Below are 25,588 nucleotides of genomic sequence, written 5' to 3'. Positions count from 1 at the left end.
TCGGGTCAGCCCTTGGAGCTTGGAGTTACTAGCAAGCTCGGGTGAGACTATAGACTGACTGGAAATACCACAGGCAATAGGGACAATACACAGCAAACGAACAATTGGGACAATAGAGCACCGGACTGAAATAATCAGATTGTATACCAAATCCTAAGTAAATATCCAAGTAAATACGTCTCTTCCACTCTTTTCTACTCTCTGTCGTGTACTTAAAGCCCGGAAGCGCGTCATCTGCGAAGCCGAACTCTTGGCGCGGAGTAACTGCCGATCTTCAATTTCACCATGACTTCGAAGTCTAAGCCCGCCATGAATCCCACAGTGGAGGATGAAGTTGGCGATGATGTCCACGCCAATCCAAAGGCTAATCTAAATACCAATCCCCATGCAAATGACACGCCAGTCCCTTGGTCGGAGGTACGCTGTTGTTGCGCAAGGCGCAAACCGAAAATATGGACATTTTGAGGCGAGCTGTAACTGACCGGCTTTTTCTTTGCGACCAGATCTTCTCCCGTCATGAGGCCGTCCTGTGCTCTCACCTCGAAATGCTGAGCATGGTGAAGGAGCAGATTGCTCCGGAGGTCAATGGGTTCCAGACCGTCTCGTCAATGGTGAACAAAACAGTACTGGCGATGAACCAGCTGAAGATAGCTAGAAAGCATATGGTGAGTAGTGCTCAATTTCCTTTTCTTTGATCCTATAACTGACTGTATTTCTTTAGATGAGCAGTAAGTCCCACCAAACTCCTACCCTGGAAGCAAGAAAGCAACCTACCCCACCCTTTTACCAAGCAATAGAGACAGAAATTGACATGACGGCTTTAGAAAACGCTACATCCTCAACCTCCAGTTCCTCCAGTTCCTCCAACCCCACACAGTCCACTGACACAGAGGCCAATACTCGCAAGAAACGACGCAGAATCTCTCGAGACAACGACACAGCCCGTGCCGACCCCACGGACGAAATACGAGCTTCCAAACGACACCGTGACTCTTCCTCCCAGCCAACAACCGAGCGAGATGGAGAGTTCACGTCGACGTCACTTGGAACAGAGGATATTTCGGCGGAAGTCCAGCGACGCCTGAAAATCAAGGAGGAGCAACGTTTTAAGAAAGAGAACCCCAAAGCGGATAAACGCAAGCGCGACAGTCTCGCGTCGAATGAAGGCGAATCATCATCTGTTGCGTGCAGGCCTCAGAAGAAAAGGCTTAGGCTGGAGAACGGGCACAAGAGACATGGTGATTTGGTGGACAATGACGCGGATTCTCCAAGGAAGAAACGACGCAAATCGCCTTAAAAGAAAGGGCTTTGAAGGAGATCATGAGTGATGCTGGTCCATTACTTGATTATTTCTTTTTTGCTTCTCTAAGGCTTGTGCTTCGTCTACTGGCGGGTTTTAAAAGTTCAGGGAAGAGGCAATTATGCTTACATTGAGCGACAGGTTGGACAGTTCTTACTGAAACTATTCTTAGAGATTCTAACTACTCGGTGCTAGTTCTTATCTTCTGTCCTGCCGGTCCCTGTCCAGATAGAGATTATATCAATCAAGAAGTTACAACCATGTGTGGGTAGCCTCTTCAGGCGTTTCTCGGCAAAGTAAGGCATCGTTGATGCGAGTGGAGCCAGGGCAGATTGGAAGGTCAGTAGTCAGACTCGATAATTCACGAGGTGAGAGCCTAACCATAGGGACGTAGGAGGATGGGATGAGAGGTGACTCAAAGGATAGATATGAGTCCGGTGTATACGGTTTACGCGGTTCGGATGAAGAGAAAATCCAAATGGCTGATGCCATTTATCAGCTTGCGCCATCGTGGTTTCGAGTATAAACGAGAGGAATGGCAATGATCGAAAGATAGCACGGTCTCACCCCTCTACGGCAGTCTCTAACTGCCAGTGCGCCATTACTGATTTTGCCTGCAGTACACTTTGTGATTTCCTCCTATATAAATACAAGAATAGTCGGCCGCTTATGCGGCCTCTGTCCTTGACGACCTAAGATTTTAATAGTCTGATCTATTCGGACCAAGATGATATTAGGGATGTTATATGTATGAACCCTCCGGTTTGTTTTTTGGACGTTCTTTTTATATGTCCTTTTTGATGTCTTCTTAGGTGTATACCATACCGAAGGCAGTAAAAAGTATAAACTGTGCAGACTTTTTTATGTATAACCTTTGATTACATGTTGGTGGTCTTTTTTGGCCGTCTTCTCAGATTCTTTACATTTAGTCTTTTTCGGATGTCTGTTTTCATAGATATTTTCTCCTTCTCAGTTTGTTAGGGAGGAACAGAAAAAGACGGTAAGAGGCTTAATTTGTGAAATGGACCTTTCCATTTAGAAACTTTGATTTTTAGAAGCTATATGACGATATAGTCCATCACAATATACAGCATAGGGTAGAGCCTAACAAACTGACATTTAATTGAACTTTGCTAACCCTTTGCAAAGGTAACTATAATGGTGTCACTCGAGGCATAAGGCCGATTCCCGATCGGGTATAGCCCATTACTAGGTAAGGTTTAGCGCATGTAGTTCTAGTCTCCCATTGGCTTGGTCATACTTCCATATTAGAATGGGCCTGGACTTGTTGTATACCTAGGTAGGAAGAAAAGACGAGCGAAGACGGAACTCAAGTTCATGAACTGCGTTAGAATGGGAGCTATGTTAGAGATATGAGATCCTAAGGAATCTATTAGTTTGAAATATCCAAATGAGCTATAGGCACGCTTGCAGCCAGTTTGAGGTCAAGTTCATAATTCCAAGGAATTATATGGTGATTGGCTTGACCGGTTCTCCCTCATGATTTATTTCATGATCTGATATGGTTCTTTTTTCTGAGGATTCCCTTTTAGCTACATATTTACTCTATGTGTTTTTGATGTTATCCTGGAGATGTATAGTCACAATGACATTATGTTCCGCACTAGGCATAACTAGTTGTTGACAAACTACATGTATATCAAAGGCCTTGTTCATCGGAAAAAAGCCATTATCTGCAAAAATCAACAAAGACCGGAGGGATTTTAAGTTCATTGTTCTGATGAAATAACATTTGAAGTCTTTGTCTTCGACTTCGGCGCATGCCAGCGATGTCCTGACAGAATTTTGTCCGTACCTCGATAGAGTGCTCTAACAAGATTATGCTCCCCCTATTCTCCGACATCAGAATGACTTGGGCTCAGCAGAAATCACAAGACACTTCGAAGCTTTTGCTGTACCTGGGTTCCATAGGCGAGGCATTGTGCTGACACTCAAATATATTTGTTTCTATGTCCATGTGCCCTCTGCACCAAGTCCGACAACAGGCCGATTCCAATTTGGGCTCCGGATCTCTGATGAAAATGCTCAAAGACCTCTGTCAAAATGGTCGAGCCAAAGTTGAAGAATTGAAGTTTCTTTGTCCGCCCCCCTTTATCGCTAACAATGGCCCATTGTTTGCTTCCACTTCTCAGTCCGACTCTCCTTTAGGCTCGACTTATAACGGCCGGGCCCCCATATATCATGGGATCCAGTACGATGAAATATCAACTTGCCCTTATTTAGACATTAACTTCTACGAATCCAAGGGATCAGAGAATCCAATATATCCAGCACAGTTCCTAGGTCGGCTTAGTAGCATATCACACTTCCAGCTTGGTATTATAAACCCCCCCTCAGCCCATCTTCGTCTGCTTTTTTTCTTTCCTTCTTCACCTCACCCCAGGGTCATCAACATATCACAACCATCAAAAATCAAATCAAATCATCCAGCATTTGCCTCCACTCCATTCAATCGCCCAGTCAACTCTGTCGTAAGTTGCCAGGGTCAGGGAGTTGTCTTTAATTGTCGGACTTGGAGTGTCAACCGGTCTCTTGAGGTGAAGTATCCCAGCTGAAGGCAACCAAAAAAAAAAAAAAAAAAACCAATTCCTCCCCAAACAAATCCACAAAACAAATCCACACGGGTTGAGAAGAAACAAGCCCAGCCAAGGGAAAAAAACAAGCCAAAAACAGAGAACCCGCTGGGCATCTCACAAGTTGAAATCCGGCTTTTGGAAGTTCAATCGAATGACCACGCTTGCACGAAACTTTTCCGGAGAAACAGGCTGCGGTAGTCCAAACGCCCATCATAGCTTTGGTATACGGAACCCCGAAAAGATGAATTACTACAGCAACCCATCTTTTGTGCCCACTGGGCCCAGATCTTACCAGGGCAATGGAGATGCACGAAACAACCGTGCAAACAACAACCGCAACGGCAACCCATCTTTCGTGCCCAAGGGGCGCAGACAATACCAGAACAATGGAGGTGCTCGAAACAACCGTGCAAACAACAACAACTACAACGGCAATGGCAACGGCAACAACCAATGGCACCCTCGCAATGGCAATGGCAATCACAACAACCAGTGGAACAGCAATCGAAATGGGTCTGGAAATGTCAGCTCTACTGACAATGGCACTGACAATTCAAACAACCACTGGGGCAACAACGAGAACTTCAACCCCAACTACAAGGGCAAGAACTTCAACCTCAACTACAAGGGGAAGAACTTCAACCCCAACTTCTCTCGTCCCGTACCGGCAAATGTTGTAAGTACTTCCCTCCTCCCAATTCATTTCCTTTATGCATTGATGATTTGATACTAACAATATACTGTAGGGTCAGGTTCGAAATGGCAATCGGAGAAACCAGCGCAACAACTACAACAACCGCCAAAACCAGCCAATGCATGCCGGGAATTACAACATCGACGTTCAGATGGCTGAAGCACCATCCGATGAGCCAGTAAGTCGATACATCCCCATCCATTTTGAAGAAGATCAGTTCCTAACATTGAATTTAGAATGACATCGAGATGCCAGACGCACCACCTCTCCCTGATCCAGTGAGTGATCTCTGGGAAGCGGCAAATGGGCTGCAACATGCACTAACTTCTTTACAGAGGATCGAGGCCTTCACCATGGGTGCTCTTGCAGTCAAAGAATTTGTTAGTCCCCCACTTTCCCATTTCCAATTCAATCCCCCTGCGTTCCATCAACCTGCTTTATATCCTCCTACTGTTCATCCCCCTGCTGTTCAACCCCCTGCTGTCCGTACCTCTGCTTTCAATCATCCCGCTTTCCGTCCCCCAACTTTCCACCCCCCAGCTGTCCATCCCAAAATCATCCATTCTCCAAAGTTGCAAGGAAATGCTGAATGTAACTTCTTTCTCTAACTGCATAACAGGCCGATACCATGCTCAGGATAGCTAGCCAATTGGACCCTAACTTCGTCCCCAACTGAGCTCCACTAGGCAGCGGCCTTGCCAACCCTGCTCTAGTCACCTCACGAAAAGAAGAAGAACAACAAGTCGTCATCAACCTGTCGTCCCCAACGGAGTCATACATATGTCCACGTTGGTCACCATCTACCGACGTATGGACCCGCCCCAAGACCTTTGGATTCCTCAATCGGGTACGAACCGTCTGTGACGGGTGACAACCCACCCAGAGCAGGGCACAGAAGACTCCATCGACAGACGACACACGACACACGACACACGACACACGACACACGATACAAAATCTCATCTGGTCCTGGTGTTGACGGTGCGGTGGCTGCCCCGTCTACGGGGAGGACCAGACCACAGACCGAGAAGAAGCTCGGTGGAGGAAAGGGATTCGAATCGGTACATGTGCAATGGAGGAATGAAATAAAGGAACCTGTACTTAGGACTGCAGTCCTGGTCATGGTTTTTACCGGCACCCAAAAAGGGGTTTGCCGGGTTTTCCCATGGCCCCGTCGGGATGAAGACAGCATCAGCATCAGCATCAATCGGCATCAGCATCTACATCAACATCAACATCAACATCAACATCAACATCAACATCATCGACATCAAAGAAAACCAGCCACCGGTGTTCATCCCACGGCTCGAATGGGGGGATCTTGCCATTTGATACAATCTGTTTTGGGCGTTTTGCATATGTTTCAAGTTTGATTGATTTATTTCTGGGAGTGATATACTTGGGTTTGTTGGAGATGAGACAATTTTCATGTACTGAATTTGGTTGGTTTGGGAGTCTCTCGCGATGCCATGGTCGTTGAGGGTCTCACGGCTTTCCATGGGATATACCTGGAGAGATTGTCATGTACCGTCCTCGATCAACGAGTCTCTCGCGATGCCATGGTCGTGGAGAGTCTCTTGGTTTTGGGAACACTTTTGATGTATTTTGAAATGGAAAAATATTATTGTCCACTTGGATTTCTTGTACAGTAATCTTGTAGACACCGTAAATAGGAATTATGAAGCTGAAAGACGATCCTTCGAGATAGATGATGTCCTTACGACGTCAGGTAACTAGTACTTTTTGGGATACTATAGTAGGGACGGACTTGGCACTGAAATCTTCAGATTTGTAGACCAATTGCAGCTTGTTCGAATGGATGTATTGTACATAGACATAATAATAACAGTCTTTCCATCACGAACATCCTGATAAATTCCTGGCAGGTGGAATTCAAAATGCAACCAAACACCAAATCCCAATGCAAAGCAGGGCAAAATATAATACATCAAGGGGGGTAGAGAGAGAGGTAGAGACGCTGTACAAGACACACAAAAACAGACAGAGACAGCACAAGCATCGAGAAATCAATCCTTCTTCTCATCCACAGGCTCATCCTTGACCCCCTCACCAGCTTTCCCACCCTTCCCACCCCAAGTCCAAACATCCCAAATATGCTCCTGAATCAAATCCCCATACCCCTTCCCTTCACTAAGAGCCTTCTGCTCTTCTCTCAACCTCCTCTCCTTCCACCCCTCCGACTCCCCACCCATCCAAACCCGCTGCACAACCCCTTCCTCCTGCGCCTGTCTCGCCTTCAGCTTCTGGATCTCCTCCATCAAAACCGGATCCGGCTTCATGCGCTGCTTATCCGAAAGCGATAGAATCTGCGCCTGCAACTGCTCATGCTCAGCCTGGCGGAGCTGCGCATCGCGCGCAGCCCGAAGTCGTTCCTGGATCTCCTGCGCGCGCTCGCTCGGCAGAGATGAGAATGTGCTCTGAACGCGGGAAATGCGCGCGTCAATGCGGTCGATTATGCTGCGGCCTGTGCGGTCGTGCACGATGTGGTTTGCGGACGCGCCGAAGGAGCAGAGGACGAGGACGGTGAGAGGGTCGAGTTTGCGTGGTGGGAGGGCGATTAGGATCGGCGCGCCGATTAGGAATGTGTAGGCGGCATAGTTCTTGAAGCGTTTGTAGTCGGCTTCGCGGGTTGCGTTTAGGTCTGGGGTTGAGGGGGTTGCCATTGTTGGTTTTTTCACTTGGGGTTTGCTGTGATATTGCGGAGGTTGCGGTGTTGGAAAATTTATGGTTGGCGGTTGGGCTTGGCGGATACTTGGCAGCGTTGGGTTCATAGTTGGTCGTCTTATTTTTGATCCTTTTACATATCTATAATTATTTTTTAGATCCTTATTTTACGTAGATATGGAATATCAACAGAATTCTATTATGTTGGCCACATGGAATTACTCCTTTATGGCTACAACAGAAGGAAAGAAGACACGATACCAATCTGATATCAACTATATGTACAATCAACGCTTGGGATTCGCGAAGATCTATATGAAATATGCATAGCCACATATAAAAAATACCTGAAGTCTCATACCAAGGGACTATAAATTATGAAATATAATACAGATAGGAACAACCTTGCAGGATCTAAATTGATCTTCATAAATGATTGGCAGAGTAGACAATCCCGCCCTATTAGTGTTCAGGTCGAGGTTATACAATTATCAAATCCGATATTATAACTCCAGGGCTTACTTTCCCCTTTGACTTTTCTACCTCTCCAATTCCACTCCCCCATCTGACTGCATCTCCCATCTCCAACCAACAACCAAGATGTTTACCAACGGTCTCTTCTCCTGGCTCTCCTCCAAGGAGCCCACTCCCAACGCTACCTCCGATGCTACTGCTACCACTAGCATCGAGAACTACCAGCCCACCAGCCCAAAGGCCCCCTCCACCGACCGCATGGTGGCCGAGCAACCTGTACGGCATACAAGACGAAAACTCCCTTAACAAACCCCCAACTAATATCCTCCCAGAACTCCCAGGAGAACATGCTCAAGCTGCGTGGTGGCGGCGCCGGCGATATCTGTTGCGGCCTGTAAGCCAAACACTCTGAATCAAAAGGACTACACCAAACTGACACTCATCTAGTTGCGCGGGTCTTCTCTGCTTCGAGTGCTGTGAGTGCTGTGAGAATTGCTGCTAGTTGCGCGGTAGTTCGAACACGCCGTGGGCTTGATCCTCTCAATATCCTCGATACATTGTTCTACACTGACGGATTTGCACCCCTGTCTCGTCGGATGATGGACTTTATAAGATGGACCCCCAACATATCGAGAGATGGAGATTAGCCGAGCTTGAGGGGCATTATTGCTCTGCTTTCTTTCTTTGCTTCATATGCCCATTTAGCGATTACGACTCTTGTTCATGGCTAGTTGCCGCCGCCTTTGCGTGAAAATGGAGTTCGGACTCGGCTTTTACATGCCCGTTTCCCTTTTCTAGCGAAGAAAATCAAAATTCACTCTCGTTTTTGATCGTATTTTCTGTACTGCCATTGCTGATTCTTATAGGTGCGCCTTAGAGGCTACACGGTCTGATAGGAATAGGTATTCTGGCTCTACTCTAGACAAGGAGTATTGATCAAGGTGATTTGTGCTATGGAACTATGTAAAAGTGGAGAGCTTTCCCTTCTATTATTCCATGATGTGAATTAAATCCCATCCGTAGAACCGTGGCAGATAATCTTGAAGCTCACCCTCCAAGCTCACCCTCAGGTACCATCCTCAAATTTCATCCTCAGAAACTCGTCCCCGGATCTCAATCTCAAACTTCATCCTCAAAGTTCTTCCTCCTCATATTCGTCGTGCGTATCGGAAAAGACGAGTCCCTCCAAATCACCTACCAGGGACTCCGCGTTCGAGGAAATGGCCCCTGCGTTGGAAGACATGGCCCCGACGTTGGAAGACACAGCCTCCACATTTGAAGAGACATTATCTGCGTTCGACGCGACATCATCTAGGCTCGAAGAGATGGGCCCGGCGTTAGAAGATGCGGCCTCTCCATTGGAAGAGACGGCGACCGCGTTTGAAGAGACATCATCTGCGCTCAAAGATGCGATGTCTGCATCCGAAGACCCAGGAGTATTGTGCTCGGGCTGGCTACTCACATCGAAAGGGATCTCACCCGGCTCCGTTTCATCACCGATCATCCGCGAGATATCGGCAAATCCACGAGTAACTTCACTGAGTTCCTGTTCGATTTGGCCAGTAGTCACACGGAAAGCACACTTGGAGTATCGAGCCTCCATGTGCGCGACGAGTGCGGCGAGGGTCCTGAATCGTTTGAAGCACCGAGGGCAACTATAAAAGAAATTGTTAGACAGAATCCCTTTGCAAGGTAAACGGACAGAGAAAGAAAATACGTACTCGTTGATTGTTTCATCCTCCATCGTGAGATGGTACTCGAAGGTAGTAACGTACAAGAAAGACGAACCACAGTTACAGTAGTAGCGACTTTTCTCGTGATTCCAGAAGCTCTCAGGGTCCACGCCTTGAATCTTGCGGTGAGCCGTGGCTCGGCAACGAGTGGGAGCAACATATTGAGAAGGGCCTGCTCCTTGGACAAGCAGAGTAGATCCAGAGGGTCCTGCCTCGCTCGACTGCTCAGTAGCTCCGATGGCAGACGGGAAAGGATTATCTTGGCGCATTGAGGTACCGAAAATATCATTGAGGAGGACACCCCCGGGCGATTCAGTGGAGGTACTTCCTGCTTTGTCTTTGACTGGGGTTTCCAGAACGCCTAGCTCGGGCCAGTTATCATGAGGATTGTACGCATCATCAGTATCGCGAGCAGGGCGCTTTCCTTCCATACGGGGTGTAGAGAGATCCAGCAGAACGCCGCCATCCGTATCCGTGTCCTCGCTGGAGTTATCAGAGGGCGGGGACTGTGGTCCAGGAGAATCTCTGCCCATGGTCAGAACGCTTGCTGCAGGGTGAAGGTCATAGTTGGTGCCCTGGGCTTTCTCTGGCAGGGCAAGGACAGGGCATTCCTTGTCTTCGATGTGTTTCATGACTGCAGAAGCGGACTTGTATTTGCAACCACAGCCCTTGCAAGCGACTTCGTGACCTCCGTGGTGATTCTAAAAGGTTGGATAGTTTGTTAGCATTGTTTCTCGTTTATATGGATGGTAGCATAAAGAACGATGAAGACTCACGTTTCTCATATGAACTTCCAGACCTGCCTCGCTGCGGAGCTCGAGACAGCATTCGGGGCAGGCAAAGTGACGATCGCTCATAATCTTGTGCAGATGAAGGGTCTGCTGAGACGGGAAGTCGAGGTCACATTTCATGCAATAAGAATGTCTGTCCGCGTTTGCCTTATGGTGTTGCATCTCGCTGACGGACTTGAAGCTAAGTCTGCAGCCCTGGAAGGTACAAAATATCTCCTCTAGCTCTTCAGCCATTGCGAAGGGCCTTGATCAGCCGTGAGGGCGATGAAGTGACCCTTATCAGCGAAGGATAGATAGGATATCAAGATAGTTGAAGGAAAGTAACGCGAAAGAACCAGAATATCAGAAGGACGATGGGAGAGGGAGAGCAACTAGGGTGTTGGCAACGTCTGAAAGTGTTGGCAAACAAAACGATTGGTTTCTCTTTGACAAACTGGTGGCCTCTCGTGGCTGGGTATGTCAGCATACGAGGAGAGGCCATGATGGTTTGATATTGGGTAATATATTGGAGAAAGCTAGAAAACTAAAAAAAAGAGCATCAATTTTATTTGACGAGGTAGTGACTCGATCGCATGACTTTGAGATTTCAGCTGATTGTCACCGTCGTCGTTCCTTCCGAAAATGGGTGTCTGAATAGCCTCATTTTTGACTTGATATGTATGTACCCGAGGGTCAAAGTGGCGGGCAACCACCACTTTTTGATGTTCAGAATTTCTCGTAAATTGATTTATAGGAAGCTAAACCTACCTAGATGCTATATTCCAAATTTGAAACTCCTATATGGTCTGGAAGGTAGGTAAATCGAAGATCTAAGATCCCAAGTGACTTTGTCCTTAAGTTTTTCTCCTATTTGAGGAAGACAAGGACTAATATTTCAACCAGCCCCCCCCCCAGTGGCCCAGCGGCATTATGGCCGGGGCATCCCACACCAGGATGTCGCAACGGGTTTTGCTTGCTCCCCACTGTCGGTCGGACTCCTATATGCTGAAGCTCTCCCGAAGCACTGCGCTAGGCAAGCCCCCCGCCGAAGGGTATCGTCCCCGGTTACTTAGGGGGAGGCTGTAGTTAGTACGGTGAGTGGAGGTGTATAGGGGAATGGCCGGAGGAGTGGACCATGTACATCGAGTGACCAGACTCTGTCCATACCCTCCTGTGGTCTAGGAACGGTCTAGATTAATGGGGACCTTTTTTTTTGATGATGATGCTGTTGATGATGTTTGTTTTTTCTCTCATCACTTCTTCCTTCCTGACTTTGCTTCCTTTCTTCCTTCTTTCCTATCTCAATCCTATTCCCCCCTTTGTGACAGTCTCATGATGCTCGAGCTATGATGCAACTGCGGTCTGAGGTCAAACAGAGGTGTCCCACCAGGTAACTCTGCACATAATTCTATGTATGTATCAATGACTTGCTGAAAGTGAATTTGCTTAGTCGCCTAGAATCAGATATAAAGTCCAGTTTTGGTCGGATTCTGGTGACTACCTTTGAAACTGCAAGGTCACTCTTGAAGGTACTTGGCTTGCTGATTACATACGAAGAATAGAGCCACAAAATCCATGTCAATTTCTGCTACTTCCTAGTAATATCCTTCGGCTTAGAACCGAGAGAAGGGCAACCTATTCATTCGTTAGATGATTGTTCAGCAGGCATAGAGAAGACACTCTTACCATTTACCACGAAGAGTGATAACAGCCCAGTTATTACCATCCTCGTCAGTCTCCTTCTCAACCTTTGTCGAAAACGAGATAGCACTCATAATCCCATCCCCAAACTTCTCATTGAGAACCGCCTTGTAGGCATATCCATAGTTCTGCACGATCTCATACAGTCGGTATATAAGGGGCTCCTTGGGTGGCATTTCAACGGAGCGACCGCGATCGGGGAAGCCGCTGAGTTGTTCCTCTAAAGTCTCCTGGGGGATGAGAAGAAGATCGGCTAGCTTTTCAATGTCTTCGGGCGACGCTTTGGCCTGGCCGTAGAATATAGCAGCTGCAGCTACTTCATTGCGACCGAGATGCTCGCCAATTTTCTCGAAGCTCAGCTTCCGGGCTGCCTTGGCTTTGAAGAGAGTTGTCGATACGGCGGGGAGGTTGGAGTGCTCTGTGGTCTGGATTGATGTTAGCGGGGTTGCGGGTTGATAAAGGGCATTCTCACATCCAGGGTTGCGAGAGACATGATGGACTGATTTGGGTAAATGATCTTCAATTGCTGAAGGATTGATGTTTTGCGGTAATGCTTGATTCTTGGTTGTTGTTTGGCTGTGGAAGATGGATGTCAGGTACTTTGGGACAGAATGTACTGCGGGGAAACAGGCTTTGATGCAATGGCTATGATTCATTCCTGTCTTTCGGATTTCTGCTTTGAATGTATGTAAATTTAATCATCTTGTCTCATGACTATTAGATGCTTTTTACCTACATTGTCATAGATTTGAAAGAATGGAAACTAAATATAAGCATAAATTTAGGCCAACCGGTGACTTGACCACATGACATGCTTTGGGCTATAGCTAATGAGCGGCTACTATATACAATAACGGAGATCGACCTAAACACACTAAACAACCTAGAAGAGACGGTTCTTATGTAAGGTTGAAATATTTAGACATTATCATGGTCAACTCTCGTACTCCGTAGATGCAACTCAAAAGCACCTCGGAATCACATTGACGTAGAATATGATCGTCCATCCCGACCCACCAACCTAAACCCTTCTGGGAAACCACTGCGAGTAGCCAATAGGAGCTCAGTCTGGCTCCACTTGCCTGATTGATACCATCCAACGAAGTACCTATATATTTGATTTCCTCTGCCACTTCTTGGGCTTTCTCTTTCCGTATTAGTGCTCAGAACTTGCCGCTTTTTGCTCACTGAGTAGATCTGAGCACGCCCCTGAGCGCCCTGATCCGCTCACTGAGTATTACATAAGCGCTCTGACCTGCTCAATGGAAGATTGATAGATAGAATACTGTGGGACATCAGAAACCTTTCCGTGTCGCCCATTGGAAGGGCTCACATTAGCAGTTAATTCCTCAGGCATCAACCCCTGGGTTTGCTAGATAGATAGTCAGGTAGCTTGCTTCCTGTAGGAATCAACTCTCTCCCTCCTCTCCTTTGGCCCCTACATAGCGTAGAGCCCAAGACAATTCCTATTACCACGGTGAAGATCATAGGTGCGATCCAATGGACATTTGGTGGGCCCAGAGTTGTCCATGCAAAGCCAAAAAGGCCAATTGGCAGACAGTGTATGACTGTGACCACCATAAATACCTTGTGACGAACAGAATAGACCTATTGTCCCCGTGATTGGAAATATTGACTCACCATAGAGCAACCACCATAACCGTACTTCTGGAGGCACATATTCGGAGCCATTCTTGCGTCGTCTTTGTCTAAACATATGGATGGAGGGCAGAAAGAGAGATAAGCGAGGAAATAACCAATAATCAGCCTAGCGAGAAATCAAAGTTTTAGCATGCAAAGCTCAGCCTGCTTTATATCCAGAAAGAAGATAGGGTTCCACTAACGGTATAAACACAAGACTTAGTTATTTGAATTGTCATAAAGCCTCACTGTTTACAGACTGGTTGAAACCCTTAAAGGAATGTAAAAATCAAAGAATCACTAAACCCGCTTAGTAGCGAAAGCCATAGAACAATAGGCCTAGTGAGGAGCATAACGAATGGTCGTTTCCATACACTCCAAATTTCTCGTAGGGAGAGCTTAAAACCGTGAATCTCGTGTGGACCTAGATATTGACTTTTCCTAGTCCGGCCTTACGTCTCTTCTTCGCTACCCTATCGAGGATAATAGTAGCTCGCGTTTCCGGTACTAGGAAGAAGTGTATAATTTGGACATATCCACTAGCGAGGAGCTGGACCTAAAAGATCTAGGCTAATAGATAGCGGTCTTTCACAAACCACTAACGACCGCTCCGACAACTAAGCCTCCGACGGATAATAGCACGAGGAATGCGACAGCGCATTCCTAATCATCGGGCTCCTATATATCCGTAATAACTCCTAGTGTCAGCCACCGGCTATACCTAAACCCCTAAGGAGTCGAACTATAATATATATATCGTAAAGTTAGGAGTAAGAGCATATAGTAACTGCTAGATATTAACGAGGAGGAGACTTAGTTACTAGGTTGGCCATCGCCTAAGTTCTTCACTCTAAGGGGCCTAAAGCTCACATCCGAAGGCGTAGGCGTAAAGAAATACTAGCTAAGGAATTCTCGTAACTTGTTCACTAGTATTACACTCCTTCGAGATCGCCGTGACGCCGTTCGTATAGAGACTTACTTTTAGGTTAATTGATATTTAGATACAAAACATTACGCAGAGGATTTACCATTTTCTCCATATGGGATAGCTATATCCCAATTCGTCGTAGGCAGCAGACTACGTTAGCTCGATCTTGTTGGTATCCTATAAGGAGATTTTGTCTTCTCTGTTATCGCCTAGATCCACTGTTTCTAAATCTAGGTGGGATCTATCGTTTGAACCATCGATGAATTGATTAGTTGATGCCATAGTAGTGGTATAAATTTGTACAATTTATGTGGAAAGAAAATAATTATTCGATCTAAAACAGTAATTATATCGATTAGTCTAACCGACTACATTATAGAACTCATACTTCTATGACGTGTGTGGCGAATTTCTCCCATAGGCATCGCACGGCTTGTTTCAAGTATCGGGATAATTCTGTTGGAATTGAGCTGTTCATTAATATTCGTATTTCTCAATATGGATCGAGCGACTAAACCATGGAAACAGAGATAGAAAGACACTGGATTCGTGGACGGTACGAGTCAGCAGGCAGAATCCAATACGGCGCCACATATGATCACTCGCTCTTTTTTTGATAGTTTGGAATTTAGCTTGGTGCTTAAACATAAATCGACGCGATAGCTTGATTACCACTTACCAGCAGAGGTAAGAAGGTGTGCACTTTTTTAACCTAGCAGTAAAATATCGCATATTTTGTTCCCACAAAATCTAAGAGCTATATTATCATGGTATCGGAAATTACGTTGTTGAGAACCAGAGATATATATCTTAATTGCTAAGTCATAGAAATTGTCAAAACTCCCTGAATAGGCTAAATATCACTATTATTAAGATGTCAAGTTATAATTCATCCCATTTACTATGGTGATTATGAATTTAAGCCTGAGGTTGTATGACACATTTCTGCTTAATTGATCCAGGCCTACCCATGGGTGGGCGGTTCTAGGCTTTGGCAGAGCCCCATAGGCCGCCTGAAAAAGCAATATATCGAGGTCTATACGGATGTCACGGTATTTGTAAGCTCTATCACTGCTATCTCTTCTCAAGACAAATTTAGTTCAAACTCCCCATTTCCCTCCCTCAAATTGGACTCCATCACTGACAAACTTTCAAAATATTCACCCCATCTTCGAAAATGTTCGCGACATAGATCTCAGCTATGAAAGATATATTGAGAGAAGCCCCATTGGGTCAGCTCATCCGATTCGTCACACGCAATAGGGTTCTTCCATATCCCGAGGAGTTGCTTGGTTTCGAATTACCAGCGACATTCAATGCTGCTCTCAACTTGCCAGAAAATGGACAGGAAGCTGCTACTACCACGGCAACCACCAATGAACGAAAACGGTCACCGAACGGAGCGAGACGCGATAGTGCAATTGGGCTTCCGGGAACCGTTGAACCCGGCGAGGATTTAGACCAGCAAGATCTGCGCGATCATGATCCAGAAGATATGTATCTCAGCCAGACGAAGAGTCGTCTAGAAACTTGCCCCTTCTCTGAAGAGCGCTTGGAAATCGAAGCGGATCTTGCCCTTCAACGGACGCAGACAAAACCAATCATCCCACGAAAGTCGTCAGATGGCAGCATCCTTGTTGATTGGTATACCACTGATGATGCAGCAAATCCTCAAAACTGGTCCAACGGAAAGCGCTTTGTGGTGTCGTTCATCATTTGCTTATACACCTTCGTCGTATACACTGGCTCCGCGATCTACACCTCGAGCGAGGGGGGCGTTATGGAAAAGTTCAATGTTGGGCCAACAGCCGCATCACTCCCGCTTTCCCTCTACGTTCTAGCTTACGGTATTGGGCCTCTTCTCTGGGCTCCTCTCTCGGAGGTTCCAGTCATCGGGCGATCTCCAGTCTACGCTGTAACAATGGCGTTATTCACCATCTTATCCCTTCCCACTGCGCTTGTTGATAACTTCGCTGGCCTTCTGGTTCTACGGTTTCTCCAAGGATTCTTCGGAAGTCCTTGCCTGGCAAACGGGGCGGCCACGATGCAAGATATGTACTCTTTGCTCTATCTACCATTTGCGCTGTGAGTATATCTTCTCAGTATGTAAAGAATCTCGGCTTATGCACGACTAGTACTGCTTGGGTCTCGGCAGCTTACTGTGGACCAGCTATTGGGCCCCTACTCTCTGGATTTGCGGTCACCGCCAAGGGATGGCGCTGGTCATTATGGGAGATCCTGTGGGCAGCTGGACCTATCTTCATCGTGATGTTCATGTTCCTTCCTGAAACTTCTACCCCCAATATCCTGCTCCGTCGCGCCCGTCGACTCCGAAAATTAACGGACAACAAGCGACTCCTGGCACAGTCTGAAATCGACCAAAAGAACCTCCGGCCTTCAGCTATCCTGATGGATGCCATCGCTAAGCCGATGGAGATCACCATCAAGGATCCAGCAATCGCATTCGTGAACCTGTATACGGCTCTAGTTTACGGCATTTACTATAGTTTCTTCGAGGTGTTCCCGCTAGTTTATCCTGTCTACTATGGGTTCTCGCTCGGCATGATTGGTGTTGTCTTCACCTGCGTGCTCGTTGCCTGCCTAATCGGCGTTACTATTTACTGTCTCTACCTTATTTACATACTCATCCCAGATATCATGGCGCACGGTCTGCGCGCGCAAGAGTCCCGCCTGGTCCCTGCTCTCTTCGCCTGCTTCGGCCCTACCATTGGGCTCTTTCTATTCGGCTGGACCGCTCGCGCCAGCATCCACTGGATCGTGCCAACCATCGGCATCACTTTATACGCTGCCAGCGTCTTCATTGTTATGCAGTGTATCTTCGTATACGTCCCACTTTCATACCCTCAATACGCTGCGTCCTTGTTTGCTGCGAATGACTTTTTGCGGAGCGCCCTGGCTTGCGGGAGTATCTTGTTCGCGAGACCACTCTTCATCAACCTTGGTGTTGGGAAGGGTGTTAGTGTCTTGGGTGGCTTAAGTGTGATTGGTATCTTTGGTATGTTTGGTATCTGGATCTACGGCGCGAAGTTGAGAGCGAGATCGAAATTCGCGATTTCGTAACTTAGACACAGTCTGTCCCATAATGCGATGGCCTTGGCTACGATGTGTTACGACGTTATTGCAAACGTCTCCAGGACAACATGTTGGATGCCGACCGAAAATAAATGCAGAATGAGACTTTACTTTGCCATACTCCAGAAGATCGCTCAGGTCAAAGCAGCGAATTGAAGTGTATCGTGTTTATCCAAAGACCTAAGACCGTCGGATAAGAATCAAGGTTCTGACCAGGTAGCAATAAGATGCACTATAGATATTTGTATAGCACTTACAATATGTATCAGGCACTTGATCATTAGCAATTTTAGTTGATCTGCTCAACTATAACGCTATATTAAACATTCGGCATGATCTCGGGGCTGTGCACCCATAGGACGTCATACCCACGATGCACAACTAAAGCATGCGAACGTATTTTTGACCCCAAGTGATATACAGAGTGGAAGCCTTTTACTTGGAAACAAAATTGTCGACTGCGCCTCCACCTAATTCAAGAATAGGGCGGCGATGCCAGTTGCTCTGCCTAAAATTGCTAAAGGGGAAGTAGGTCAAACCACGGTTACGGCAAATCACCCGCGTTCTGCTTTTTCCTCTTCCGTTGTTTTTCCCTTGTTGCTTATTGCATGGTGGTTTGGCTCCACTTGACACTGCTGCCTACTCCCTACAGCAAATATGTCCCCTGAGGTACTTAGCGCCTAGTATACATGTTGTTGATGTTTATATCTCAACACGAAAACGAATGCGAATGCGAACATTGCGTCGCCTTTCGGAAGAGCGTGTTCCCTACTGATACAGTCAAACTTTGATGAGACTATAGGCACCATACGGCATAGTATGCACAAGAGGTGTTAAGATCAAAGCATCATTTTGCATATAAAAATAGTGCAGTGTCCCCCTCTCCATTAACTTGTATTTTGTATGAAGTACTTCATACTACCAACCAACTACGCTATCTTTCACAGTATCTTTGTCCTCAGCATCATGCCCTATATTCACCGAACAGTATCATCGAAATCAAATAATGTGTCAGTAGACAAAAAGACGAAATATAGATTGCAGGTGACGGCAGGGCCAGGATATGATTCAGCATGTCATTCTATTGTTCCCGTCAACCAGCAGGAAACTGTGACTTTTGAGAACGATCTGGCTTTTGTAAGCCTTTGCGTGAGGGTCAAGAATTACAGAGGTAAGTGACTAAAATATTTGGACTTTTACTCCTACGATGGAGTACGCTAAGAGATTCATAACTAATTGTCCATTGCCCATCAATTGCATAGGTTATCCCGAAGGCTCTCCTAGCACACACGCCTATTTTTCCTATCCTCTTCACAAAAGCCAAGAATACTCCGTCACCTTTTCCTTCCAACCGAAGAAGGCCATTTCAGGCGATAGCCTCGTTTTCGGCAATGATTTCGACAATCCAATCCGAGACCGCTTGCCTCCCGGGTTCAACACTGCTCTACGTATCGTTAAATGGATGATTGACCCAGGTCTTTACGGTAACGCATATACCGATAAGCCATATCTATATGGTCCTGCGCTTTCTAGTTTGAATTGCCTACGAATATGTGGAAGACCAGGTGCGTTTGAAACCATATTTCATTGGAAGAGCGGAAATAGGAATCTTACAACAAATTTACTAAAACCTACCAACTAGGATCGAAAAATTGGCGAAAGGAGCTACACACTGAAGTTATCGAGGAAGGTGGTGAGGCCGAAGGAGAAGTGTCCAGACGGGAAATGAATATCCCAGATCAGGCACATGAGAGGCAAAAGCATTTCCTCCAAAGGGAAAACCGCCAGACTTTCTGGTTTGAACCTGGCGTCGTTTATAAAGCAGACTTTGGAAATGGGTATATCGACTTTCAAAGTACGTCTTTTCCATTTGGGCAACTCAAATCTTTGCATGCTTTAACGAATATGGTCAGATTTCTCTTTGAAACTCCCAGGTTTCTCCATACCAGTCATACAATACGTTAACGACAAAAACCACAACCTGCGATATGTGTTGAAGGATAGGGACAGCGGAGAAGTTATCTTCGCACTTGTTTTCAAACTAATCTTTGAGGGGTGAGGTGAGACGTCGATGTGAAATAAAAACAAGTAATTCCTTGAATAATTCCATTAAAATCTATGTTACCCGCACGAGAGCATTACCTGATATGTAGACTACAACAACTATGTGCCTATACCCATGTTAAAGATCAAAAAGCGGCAAAGCGTGAGCAGCTCAGTGAGTTTGAGCCCGGACTGAAATCTACTCAGTGAGCCTGACTCTGAGCGCCCTCATGAAAGCGGCGGCAGCTAAGCTTAGGAAAGCCCCACCCGGCAGAGGAAATCAAGTACGTATAGCTACCTAAGTATGGCAGCAAAAAATAGACTTGGACATCAAGAAAACCTTCAACTTACACTTAACCACATGCACTTAACCACATGCACTTAACCACATGCACTTAACCACATGCACTTTGCAGGAAACCTCGGTCCCTATATAAAGAACAAAATAATATGCACTATATCCTCCGGACCGGTCTGCTCTTGAACAACTCCAGAGGAAGACCAACCACTATTCACTATGGCCACCTCTCCAAATCCGATGGATAATATGAAATCCACATGGCGCACATGGGACCGAAACCAGTGGAAATTACCACACAAAATCTTCGAGCACGCTAACGTATACCACATCGAGCTCAACAGGGATATCCCAATCCATCCCAAAGAAGATAAGATACCATACGTATCCGACTGGGCTTTAAACCGCTGGGTTCTTGTCAATTCCGGAGTTCCACTCCTAGCCCACCAGACTTTTACCTACTTCACCGGATACAACTTTCACCCGATCATCGCCTTCTTCTACTATTATTATGCCTCAAGACTGTTCACAACACGCGAGCTGCGGAGTCTCCGAGAGCTCGGCCATACCTACGGGTTCCTAGACGGCGACAAACACGAGCGAGATGGTGTACCCGACATGGGCGTTTCAAAAGCTCTGATCTCGGTTCTCCTGGCCGGGTTTGTGCGCCCACTGATGACGGTATGGCTCACCTACGATGCGGATAAAGCACCCTCCTCACTCAGCTGGGCTTGGCTGCTCGTCGAGATCAGTCTTTATGGCATCATCCTTGATTTCTGGTTCTATTGGTACCACCGTGTCATGCATGATGTGAACGATCTCTGGAAATTTCACCGCACTCACCACCTCACAAAACACCCGAACCCGCTACTCACAATCTACGCGGACTCGGAGCAAGAATTCTTCGACATTGCTGGTATTCCGTTGATGACATGGTTCACGATGAAACTCATGGGCATGCCGATGGGATTCTACGAATGGCATGTTTGCCAGATGTACGTTGTATTTGCAGAGCTGGCTGGGCATAGCGGTCTCCGTCTTCACGCATCGCCACCCAACCCTGTGACATGGTTGATGCGGATGTTTGATGCTGAGTTGGTGATTGAAGACCATGATTTGCATCATCGTCGGGGGTGGAAGAAGAGCCATAACTATGGCAAGCAAACACGAGTCTGGGATCGGGTCTTTGGAACATGCAGTCCCCGTATTGAGAGTGTGGAGGCGAATATTGATTATGATAATCCTGTTGGCATGCCGATTTTGTGATATATTATTGCAGGCACCCTTTATTTTCATGGGCCGAGTGACGCTTTTAATGCGATGGACATGGAACAAAATTAGAATAGGCCTTGCAGCTCATGACAGTCTTGTATTCTTCATTCAACACCTTGGTCTATCTAGTATCATTCTTGCTATGGCTGTGTTATTGGTCAAAAACAGAGGTCCTGACCCAACATCGGCTAGCATGTCTCAGCAAGCAGCGAGGCTGTGTACGTCAAGTGGTGACCATGAAAGTTGAAGAAATTGCTGCCGAGGTCGGACAACTGGCGGATGGCTGGCCATTCTAAATCGAGAAATCACATCTGGTGGACTACAAGCTGCCAGCAAGCACCGGTACCTACGTAATAAACCTCTTAGAAGCTCATGGAATGAAGGCTTCAGCACGATGAAAGTCTATTTGACCGGATACCAGACCAAGGAGTCCGGAGGGAATCCTGGAAGGTCAATGGGCCACAGAACCCGCGATGTCTCAAGCCGCGTTTCCGGGAATCCGGGAATCCGGACGGACTACCCTCAGCCCTTCTGCGAGGTCAAGTGAACACCAAACAGCTCCTAAAAGAGATAAAAGAGACCATCGTCGCGAAGATGTAAGTCAACATCACAACAAAACATCTTTCTCAATATCCACTTGAACTTCACTTTAATCAACAAAATGGTCGGCTTTGATATGTGTGGTTTGACCCCGGCTCCGGTCACCCCCTTCACTGAAGACGGCGCAGTGGACTATGACGCTATTCAACGCCTTGGCTCCTGGCTCGGTGGCATTGATGGAGTGAAGGGCCTTGTGGTGCTCGGCCACGCTGGCGAGGGCACCTTCCTCACCGTCGAAGAGCAAGTTTCAGTCATCAAAGCTTTCGTCAAGTCCGTTGATAACAAAGTGCCCATCATCGCCGGCATCACCGGCGAAGGCACTGAAGTTGCTGCTATTGAGGCCAAGCGAGCCAAAGAAGCTGGCGCAGCTGCTGGCTTGCTCTACCCTTCCCACGGCTGGCTGCGCTTCGGGTACCAGCCCGGTGCTCCTCAAGATCGGTACCGTCGCGTGTATGAAGTCTCCGGCCTTCCCTTAATCCTCTTCCAATACCCCGACAACACGAAAGCCACATACAACCTGCAGACGATGCTGGATATCGCTGCTCAGCCCGGCTGCTTCGCCATGAAGAACGGTGTGCGCAACATGCGTCGATGGGACACGGAAATCCCTGTCATTCGTGCTCAACGACCTGACCTGCAAATTCTTTCTTGCCATGATGAATACCTTTTGCACACTTCATTTGATGTGGACGGATTTTTGGTTGGTTACGGGAACATTGCCCCCGAGCCCCTCATCGAACTCATCAAGGCTGGCAAGGCTAAGGACTACAAGAAGGCGCGAGCCATCCATGATCAGCTCTTGCCTGTTACTAAGAGTGTCTATCACCGTGGATCTCACATGGAGGGCACCGTGGCACTCAAGCATGCTCTTGTTGCTCGGGGAATCCTGACTCACGCTACCGTTCGCCCACCTCTTTTGCCTCTTGGGGCTGGCGCGGAGCAGGAGATTCATGCTGCTATCAATGCTGCATCGCTCAGTAAGGTGGTCTTGTGATGCACAATCAGATCGAATGTCGCGCATAAAATATTTTGATTCGAGTGTATATAGACGAAACAAATCACACGTCATTGTCAAAGATATATTTAGACACATTAGGCATTTGTAGAAGTAAAGATCGAATTTTCTTATAGGACCAACGATGGATAGACCACCAGTAACCAACGAAACTCATGCCGTAAAAATTGAATGTATTCTAGATGCCTATGGAGGCTGGACACGAAAGGTCGAGCTGTTACAGTAGGTAGTCTCGGATTCTCGGATTCTCGGCTATTCTCCCTACAGTCTCGTATCCGTATCCCCGCATCCGTCTCCTGCGTATCTGGACCCGACATTTCCGTTCACCCTGCATATTATGCAAACCCCTGCGAGAAGTCATGTCCTCCGTACCCCCTCCACAGACACCTCCCTCAGCGTCTGAGTCTTTCAGGGCCATTTCAGGCAAACGCCCTTTGTCAACGACGAATGTAGACGCGGACGAGGAGAACCGTCGGAAAGATCCGAAGATTAGTAGGGCTTGTGACACCTGTAAGAGAAAGAAGATACGATGCGACGGCATACTTCCATGCAGCAATTGTGCTAAGAGAAAGCTCAATTGTGCTTATGACGCGAAATATGGCCGAGGGCGGCCTCCGACTCCTCCACTTTCAACCACAATCAACGAACGCCAAGAGAGATCACGAAGTGATAATTCAAATGACCTTTCTATCTGGCAGCAACCAGCACCCGTCACTCGTGATGTCTCAACTTCACAGGTGCATTCTCGCGCCTCGCCTGAGGTCGAAATCGAGGGTCAATATTTTGACCCTACCTCGGGTCTGAACTTTCTACACCGAGCGTGGAAGAAGTTGTTGATCCAAAAAGACAAGTCTGCCTCATATGACACAAACGATACAGAGCGAAATCAACTTCTCACTTCGGCTGGAGACCGCCCGTTTCACGTCGATAATAGCGCATCAGACAGCTTCATTCCAGATGCTCCCACAGCGAGAAAGCTACAGGAGTTCTATTTCGAAACGTGTGTTGTGACCTACCGTATGTTCCACCGACAAACTATTGAAGGCTGGATGGAGATGTTCCTGAAGGATCGACAATTAAAAAGGCCGATTGCTCAGTCCCTTGGTAATTCCAGGACTGCGATTCTCCTTACTATTATGGCCATCGCGACCCTGCGCCTTGAGAAAGTACATGGGGAAATGTCCACGGAAGATGAGTCACTTGTTCTACAACGAAGCGATCACTTGTTCTGTGCTGGTATGAGATTGACCGAAATGGAGATGGGGTTCCCTCGTCTTGAGTCAGCGCAGGCACGCCTCATCCAAGTCCTCTATCTTCTCCAAACAGCTCGCATGAATAAAGGCTGGTATACATTCGGAAATGCATTCCATATCACTCTCTCCTTGGGTATGCACAGGAGACGCGATCAGAAGCGAGACTTTCCTTTCACGAGCAAGCGACAAAATTATATCACTTCAGAGTGCTATAAGCGCACGTTTTGGGTCGCATACATCATCGACAAATACCTTAGTGTTGTATTTGGCCGGCCTCGACTTTATCAAGATGGAGATATTGATCAGAACTTTCCAGATAATGTCAACGATGAGGACATGACGCCACAGGGACCTTCCATCTCAGATGACCCAGCAGATTGTTATATTGATGCTCTCATATTTCATGCAAAGTACATATCAAGTCCATTATGACAATATTATTCTACTAACACATTTGTAGAATTGCACGAATAATTGGAAAAGTATCACGAGAAGTATACTCAGTCAGCGACCTGTCCAACCAAGATCGCTTGGCAGCTGCCCATCGATCGAGCCGCGAATTACACGAGTGGCATGCAAGCCTGCCGCCACACTTGGGTACTGTGAAACCATCAACATTGATTCCTAGTTTCCGGCGTCAGGCTATCGCCTTGCAGCTCGCGTATTCCCATGCCCTCATTCACACCAATAGGCCCTTCCTTATGAGTGAAGGGGCGTCTGAGAATGTCATCGAATGCATCTCTGCCACCAAGGCCAGTTTAGAGCTCGTCAACAGAATGGCGGGGGATAGTACTCTGCTTCATTCCTTCTGGTGGACACACTATGTCATCTTCTGCGCATTGGCAGTGGTCTATGTTTGGGAAATTCAACGAACCACAAGACCCACTGAAGAGATAGATAATCAGTCTCTAGGCAAAATCTTTGATCTTGCAGAGAAATGCCATGGTCATCTCAAGCGAGCATCTACTGGTCTATCGCAAAATCAACGATACAGCGTCATACTTGACGAACTGAGATCTGAGGCCCAAAGATGTCGAATATTGAGAAATCAGCCGTATCCGCACCAAGGTGGTCGTGCTGGTGGCGAAACCAGTGCCAACACAGATATTGCCTTTCCATTCTTGCAGGATCCGGATATGTTCGGGTCTGCAGCGAGCGCTCAGGAGGAGATCATGCCGAATATGCTGGACAGCTTTCTGTTCAGTGACTGGCAGACTCTTGACTCATCGGTATGTGCATCCATGGATCCCTGGAGCATTTGATAGTGCCCTCGTGGTGATAGCTAACCTCAACCTTGTCCGTAGGCCATCTTCCCATTTCCTGACCCCAATTCTGTTTCCCCGACATGTTTCCCCGCAGTTCCATGAGAAGGTGAAAAGTTAATGGGTGCTCCACTTTTTGGGCCCGAAACCTTAGAACTCGACGCCGGGACCGGACTTCACGGAAAAGGCGACTCCGGAGGGCAAGAGTCCGGGGTAGTCCGGGGTTGCC

The 25,588-nt window shown here is 47.0% G+C and overlaps 13 protein-coding genes across 13 annotated transcripts; 9 read left to right on the top strand and 4 right to left on the bottom strand.

The window, feature by feature from the left end:
• Positions 1–285: 285 nt before the first annotated feature.
• Positions 286–1,297, top strand: N7471_010220 (uncharacterized protein; the record flags this gene model as incomplete). Its single annotated transcript, XM_057282939.1, has 3 exons — positions 286–417; positions 504–665; positions 722–1,297. 3 exons carry the CDS (start codon positions 286–288, stop codon positions 1,295–1,297), a joined length of 870 nt encoding a protein of 289 aa, XP_057133822.1.
• A 2,751-nt stretch (positions 1,298–4,048) lies between these two features.
• On the top strand, positions 4,049–5,267 carry N7471_010219 (uncharacterized protein; the record flags this gene model as incomplete). Its single annotated transcript, XM_057282938.1, has 5 exons — positions 4,049–4,573; positions 4,644–4,769; positions 4,828–4,869; positions 4,927–4,971; positions 5,211–5,267. The coding sequence occupies 5 exons, from the start codon at positions 4,049–4,051 to the stop codon at positions 5,265–5,267; spliced, it is 795 nt and encodes a 264-aa protein (XP_057133821.1).
• Positions 5,268–5,371: 104 nt separating this feature from the next.
• On the top strand, positions 5,372–5,923 carry N7471_010218 (uncharacterized protein; the record flags this gene model as incomplete). Its single annotated transcript, XM_057282937.1, has 3 exons — positions 5,372–5,438; positions 5,480–5,652; positions 5,705–5,923. 3 exons carry the CDS (start codon positions 5,372–5,374, stop codon positions 5,921–5,923), a joined length of 459 nt encoding a protein of 152 aa, XP_057133820.1.
• Positions 5,924–6,618: 695 nt separating this feature from the next.
• On the bottom strand, positions 6,619–7,275 carry N7471_010217 (uncharacterized protein; the record flags this gene model as incomplete). The annotated part of the gene is made up of 1 exon (XM_057282936.1): positions 6,619–7,275. One exon carries the CDS (start codon positions 7,273–7,275, stop codon positions 6,619–6,621), a length of 657 nt encoding a protein of 218 aa, XP_057133819.1.
• Positions 7,276–7,876: 601 nt separating this feature from the next.
• Positions 7,877–8,252, top strand: N7471_010216 (uncharacterized protein; the record flags this gene model as incomplete). The annotated part of the gene is made up of 3 exons (XM_057282935.1): positions 7,877–8,026; positions 8,083–8,144; positions 8,198–8,252. 3 exons carry the CDS (start codon positions 7,877–7,879, stop codon positions 8,250–8,252), a joined length of 267 nt encoding a protein of 88 aa, XP_057133818.1.
• A 630-nt stretch (positions 8,253–8,882) lies between these two features.
• N7471_010215 (putative C2H2 finger domain protein) lies at positions 8,883–10,508 on the bottom strand (the record flags this gene model as incomplete). The annotated part of the gene is made up of 3 exons (XM_057282934.1): positions 8,883–9,405; positions 9,472–10,184; positions 10,260–10,508. The coding sequence occupies 3 exons, from the start codon at positions 10,506–10,508 to the stop codon at positions 8,883–8,885; spliced, it is 1,485 nt and encodes a 494-aa protein (XP_057133817.1).
• A 1,311-nt stretch (positions 10,509–11,819) lies between these two features.
• On the bottom strand, positions 11,820–12,658 carry cyn1 (putative cyanate hydratase). Its single transcript, XM_057282933.1, has 3 exons — positions 12,427–12,658; positions 11,940–12,379; positions 11,820–11,888 (listed from the first exon to the last, which is right to left on the bottom strand). The coding sequence occupies exons 1-3, from the start codon at positions 12,445–12,447 to the stop codon at positions 11,867–11,869; spliced, it is 483 nt and encodes a 160-aa protein (XP_057133816.1). The 5' UTR covers positions 12,448–12,658; the 3' UTR covers positions 11,820–11,866.
• Positions 12,659–13,562: 904 nt separating this feature from the next.
• Positions 13,563–14,428, bottom strand: N7471_010213 (uncharacterized protein; the record flags this gene model as incomplete). Its single annotated transcript, XM_057282932.1, has 5 exons — positions 13,563–13,722; positions 13,902–14,019; positions 14,052–14,151; positions 14,199–14,258; positions 14,417–14,428. 5 exons carry the CDS (start codon positions 14,426–14,428, stop codon positions 13,563–13,565), a joined length of 450 nt encoding a protein of 149 aa, XP_057133815.1.
• Positions 14,429–15,724: 1,296 nt separating this feature from the next.
• Positions 15,725–17,604, top strand: N7471_010212 (MFS transporter; the record flags this gene model as incomplete). The annotated part of the gene is made up of 2 exons (XM_057282931.1): positions 15,725–16,608; positions 16,659–17,604. The coding sequence occupies 2 exons, from the start codon at positions 15,725–15,727 to the stop codon at positions 17,602–17,604; spliced, it is 1,830 nt and encodes a 609-aa protein (XP_057133814.1).
• A 978-nt stretch (positions 17,605–18,582) lies between these two features.
• On the top strand, positions 18,583–19,675 carry N7471_010211 (DUF1769 domain-containing protein; the record flags this gene model as incomplete). Its single annotated transcript, XM_057282930.1, has 4 exons — positions 18,583–18,787; positions 18,879–19,181; positions 19,259–19,471; positions 19,530–19,675. The coding sequence occupies 4 exons, from the start codon at positions 18,583–18,585 to the stop codon at positions 19,673–19,675; spliced, it is 867 nt and encodes a 288-aa protein (XP_057133813.1).
• Positions 19,676–20,176: 501 nt separating this feature from the next.
• On the top strand, positions 20,177–21,223 carry N7471_010210 (sterol desaturase family protein; the record flags this gene model as incomplete). Its single annotated transcript, XM_057282929.1, has 1 exon — positions 20,177–21,223. The coding sequence occupies one exon, from the start codon at positions 20,177–20,179 to the stop codon at positions 21,221–21,223; it is 1,047 nt and encodes a 348-aa protein (XP_057133812.1).
• Positions 21,224–21,890: 667 nt separating this feature from the next.
• On the top strand, positions 21,891–22,823 carry N7471_010209 (dihydrodipicolinate synthase family protein; the record flags this gene model as incomplete). Its single annotated transcript, XM_057282928.1, has 1 exon — positions 21,891–22,823. The coding sequence occupies one exon, from the start codon at positions 21,891–21,893 to the stop codon at positions 22,821–22,823; it is 933 nt and encodes a 310-aa protein (XP_057133811.1).
• Positions 22,824–23,203: 380 nt separating this feature from the next.
• N7471_010208 (Zn(II)2Cys6 transcription factor) lies at positions 23,204–25,464 on the top strand (the record flags this gene model as incomplete). Its single annotated transcript, XM_057282927.1, has 3 exons — positions 23,204–24,507; positions 24,558–25,326; positions 25,402–25,464. 3 exons carry the CDS (start codon positions 23,204–23,206, stop codon positions 25,462–25,464), a joined length of 2,136 nt encoding a protein of 711 aa, XP_057133810.1.
• Positions 25,465–25,588: the final 124 nt, after the last annotated feature.

Source organism: Penicillium samsonianum (assembly GCF_028829775.1).
Source record: "Penicillium samsonianum strain IBT 33392 chromosome Unknown utg000005l_segment0_segment0, whole genome shotgun sequence".
Taxonomy (NCBI): Eukaryota; Fungi; Ascomycota; class Eurotiomycetes; order Eurotiales; family Aspergillaceae; genus Penicillium; species Penicillium samsonianum.
Note: the sequence above shows the minus strand (reverse complement) of the source record. Positions and strands in the feature narration are given on the sequence as shown.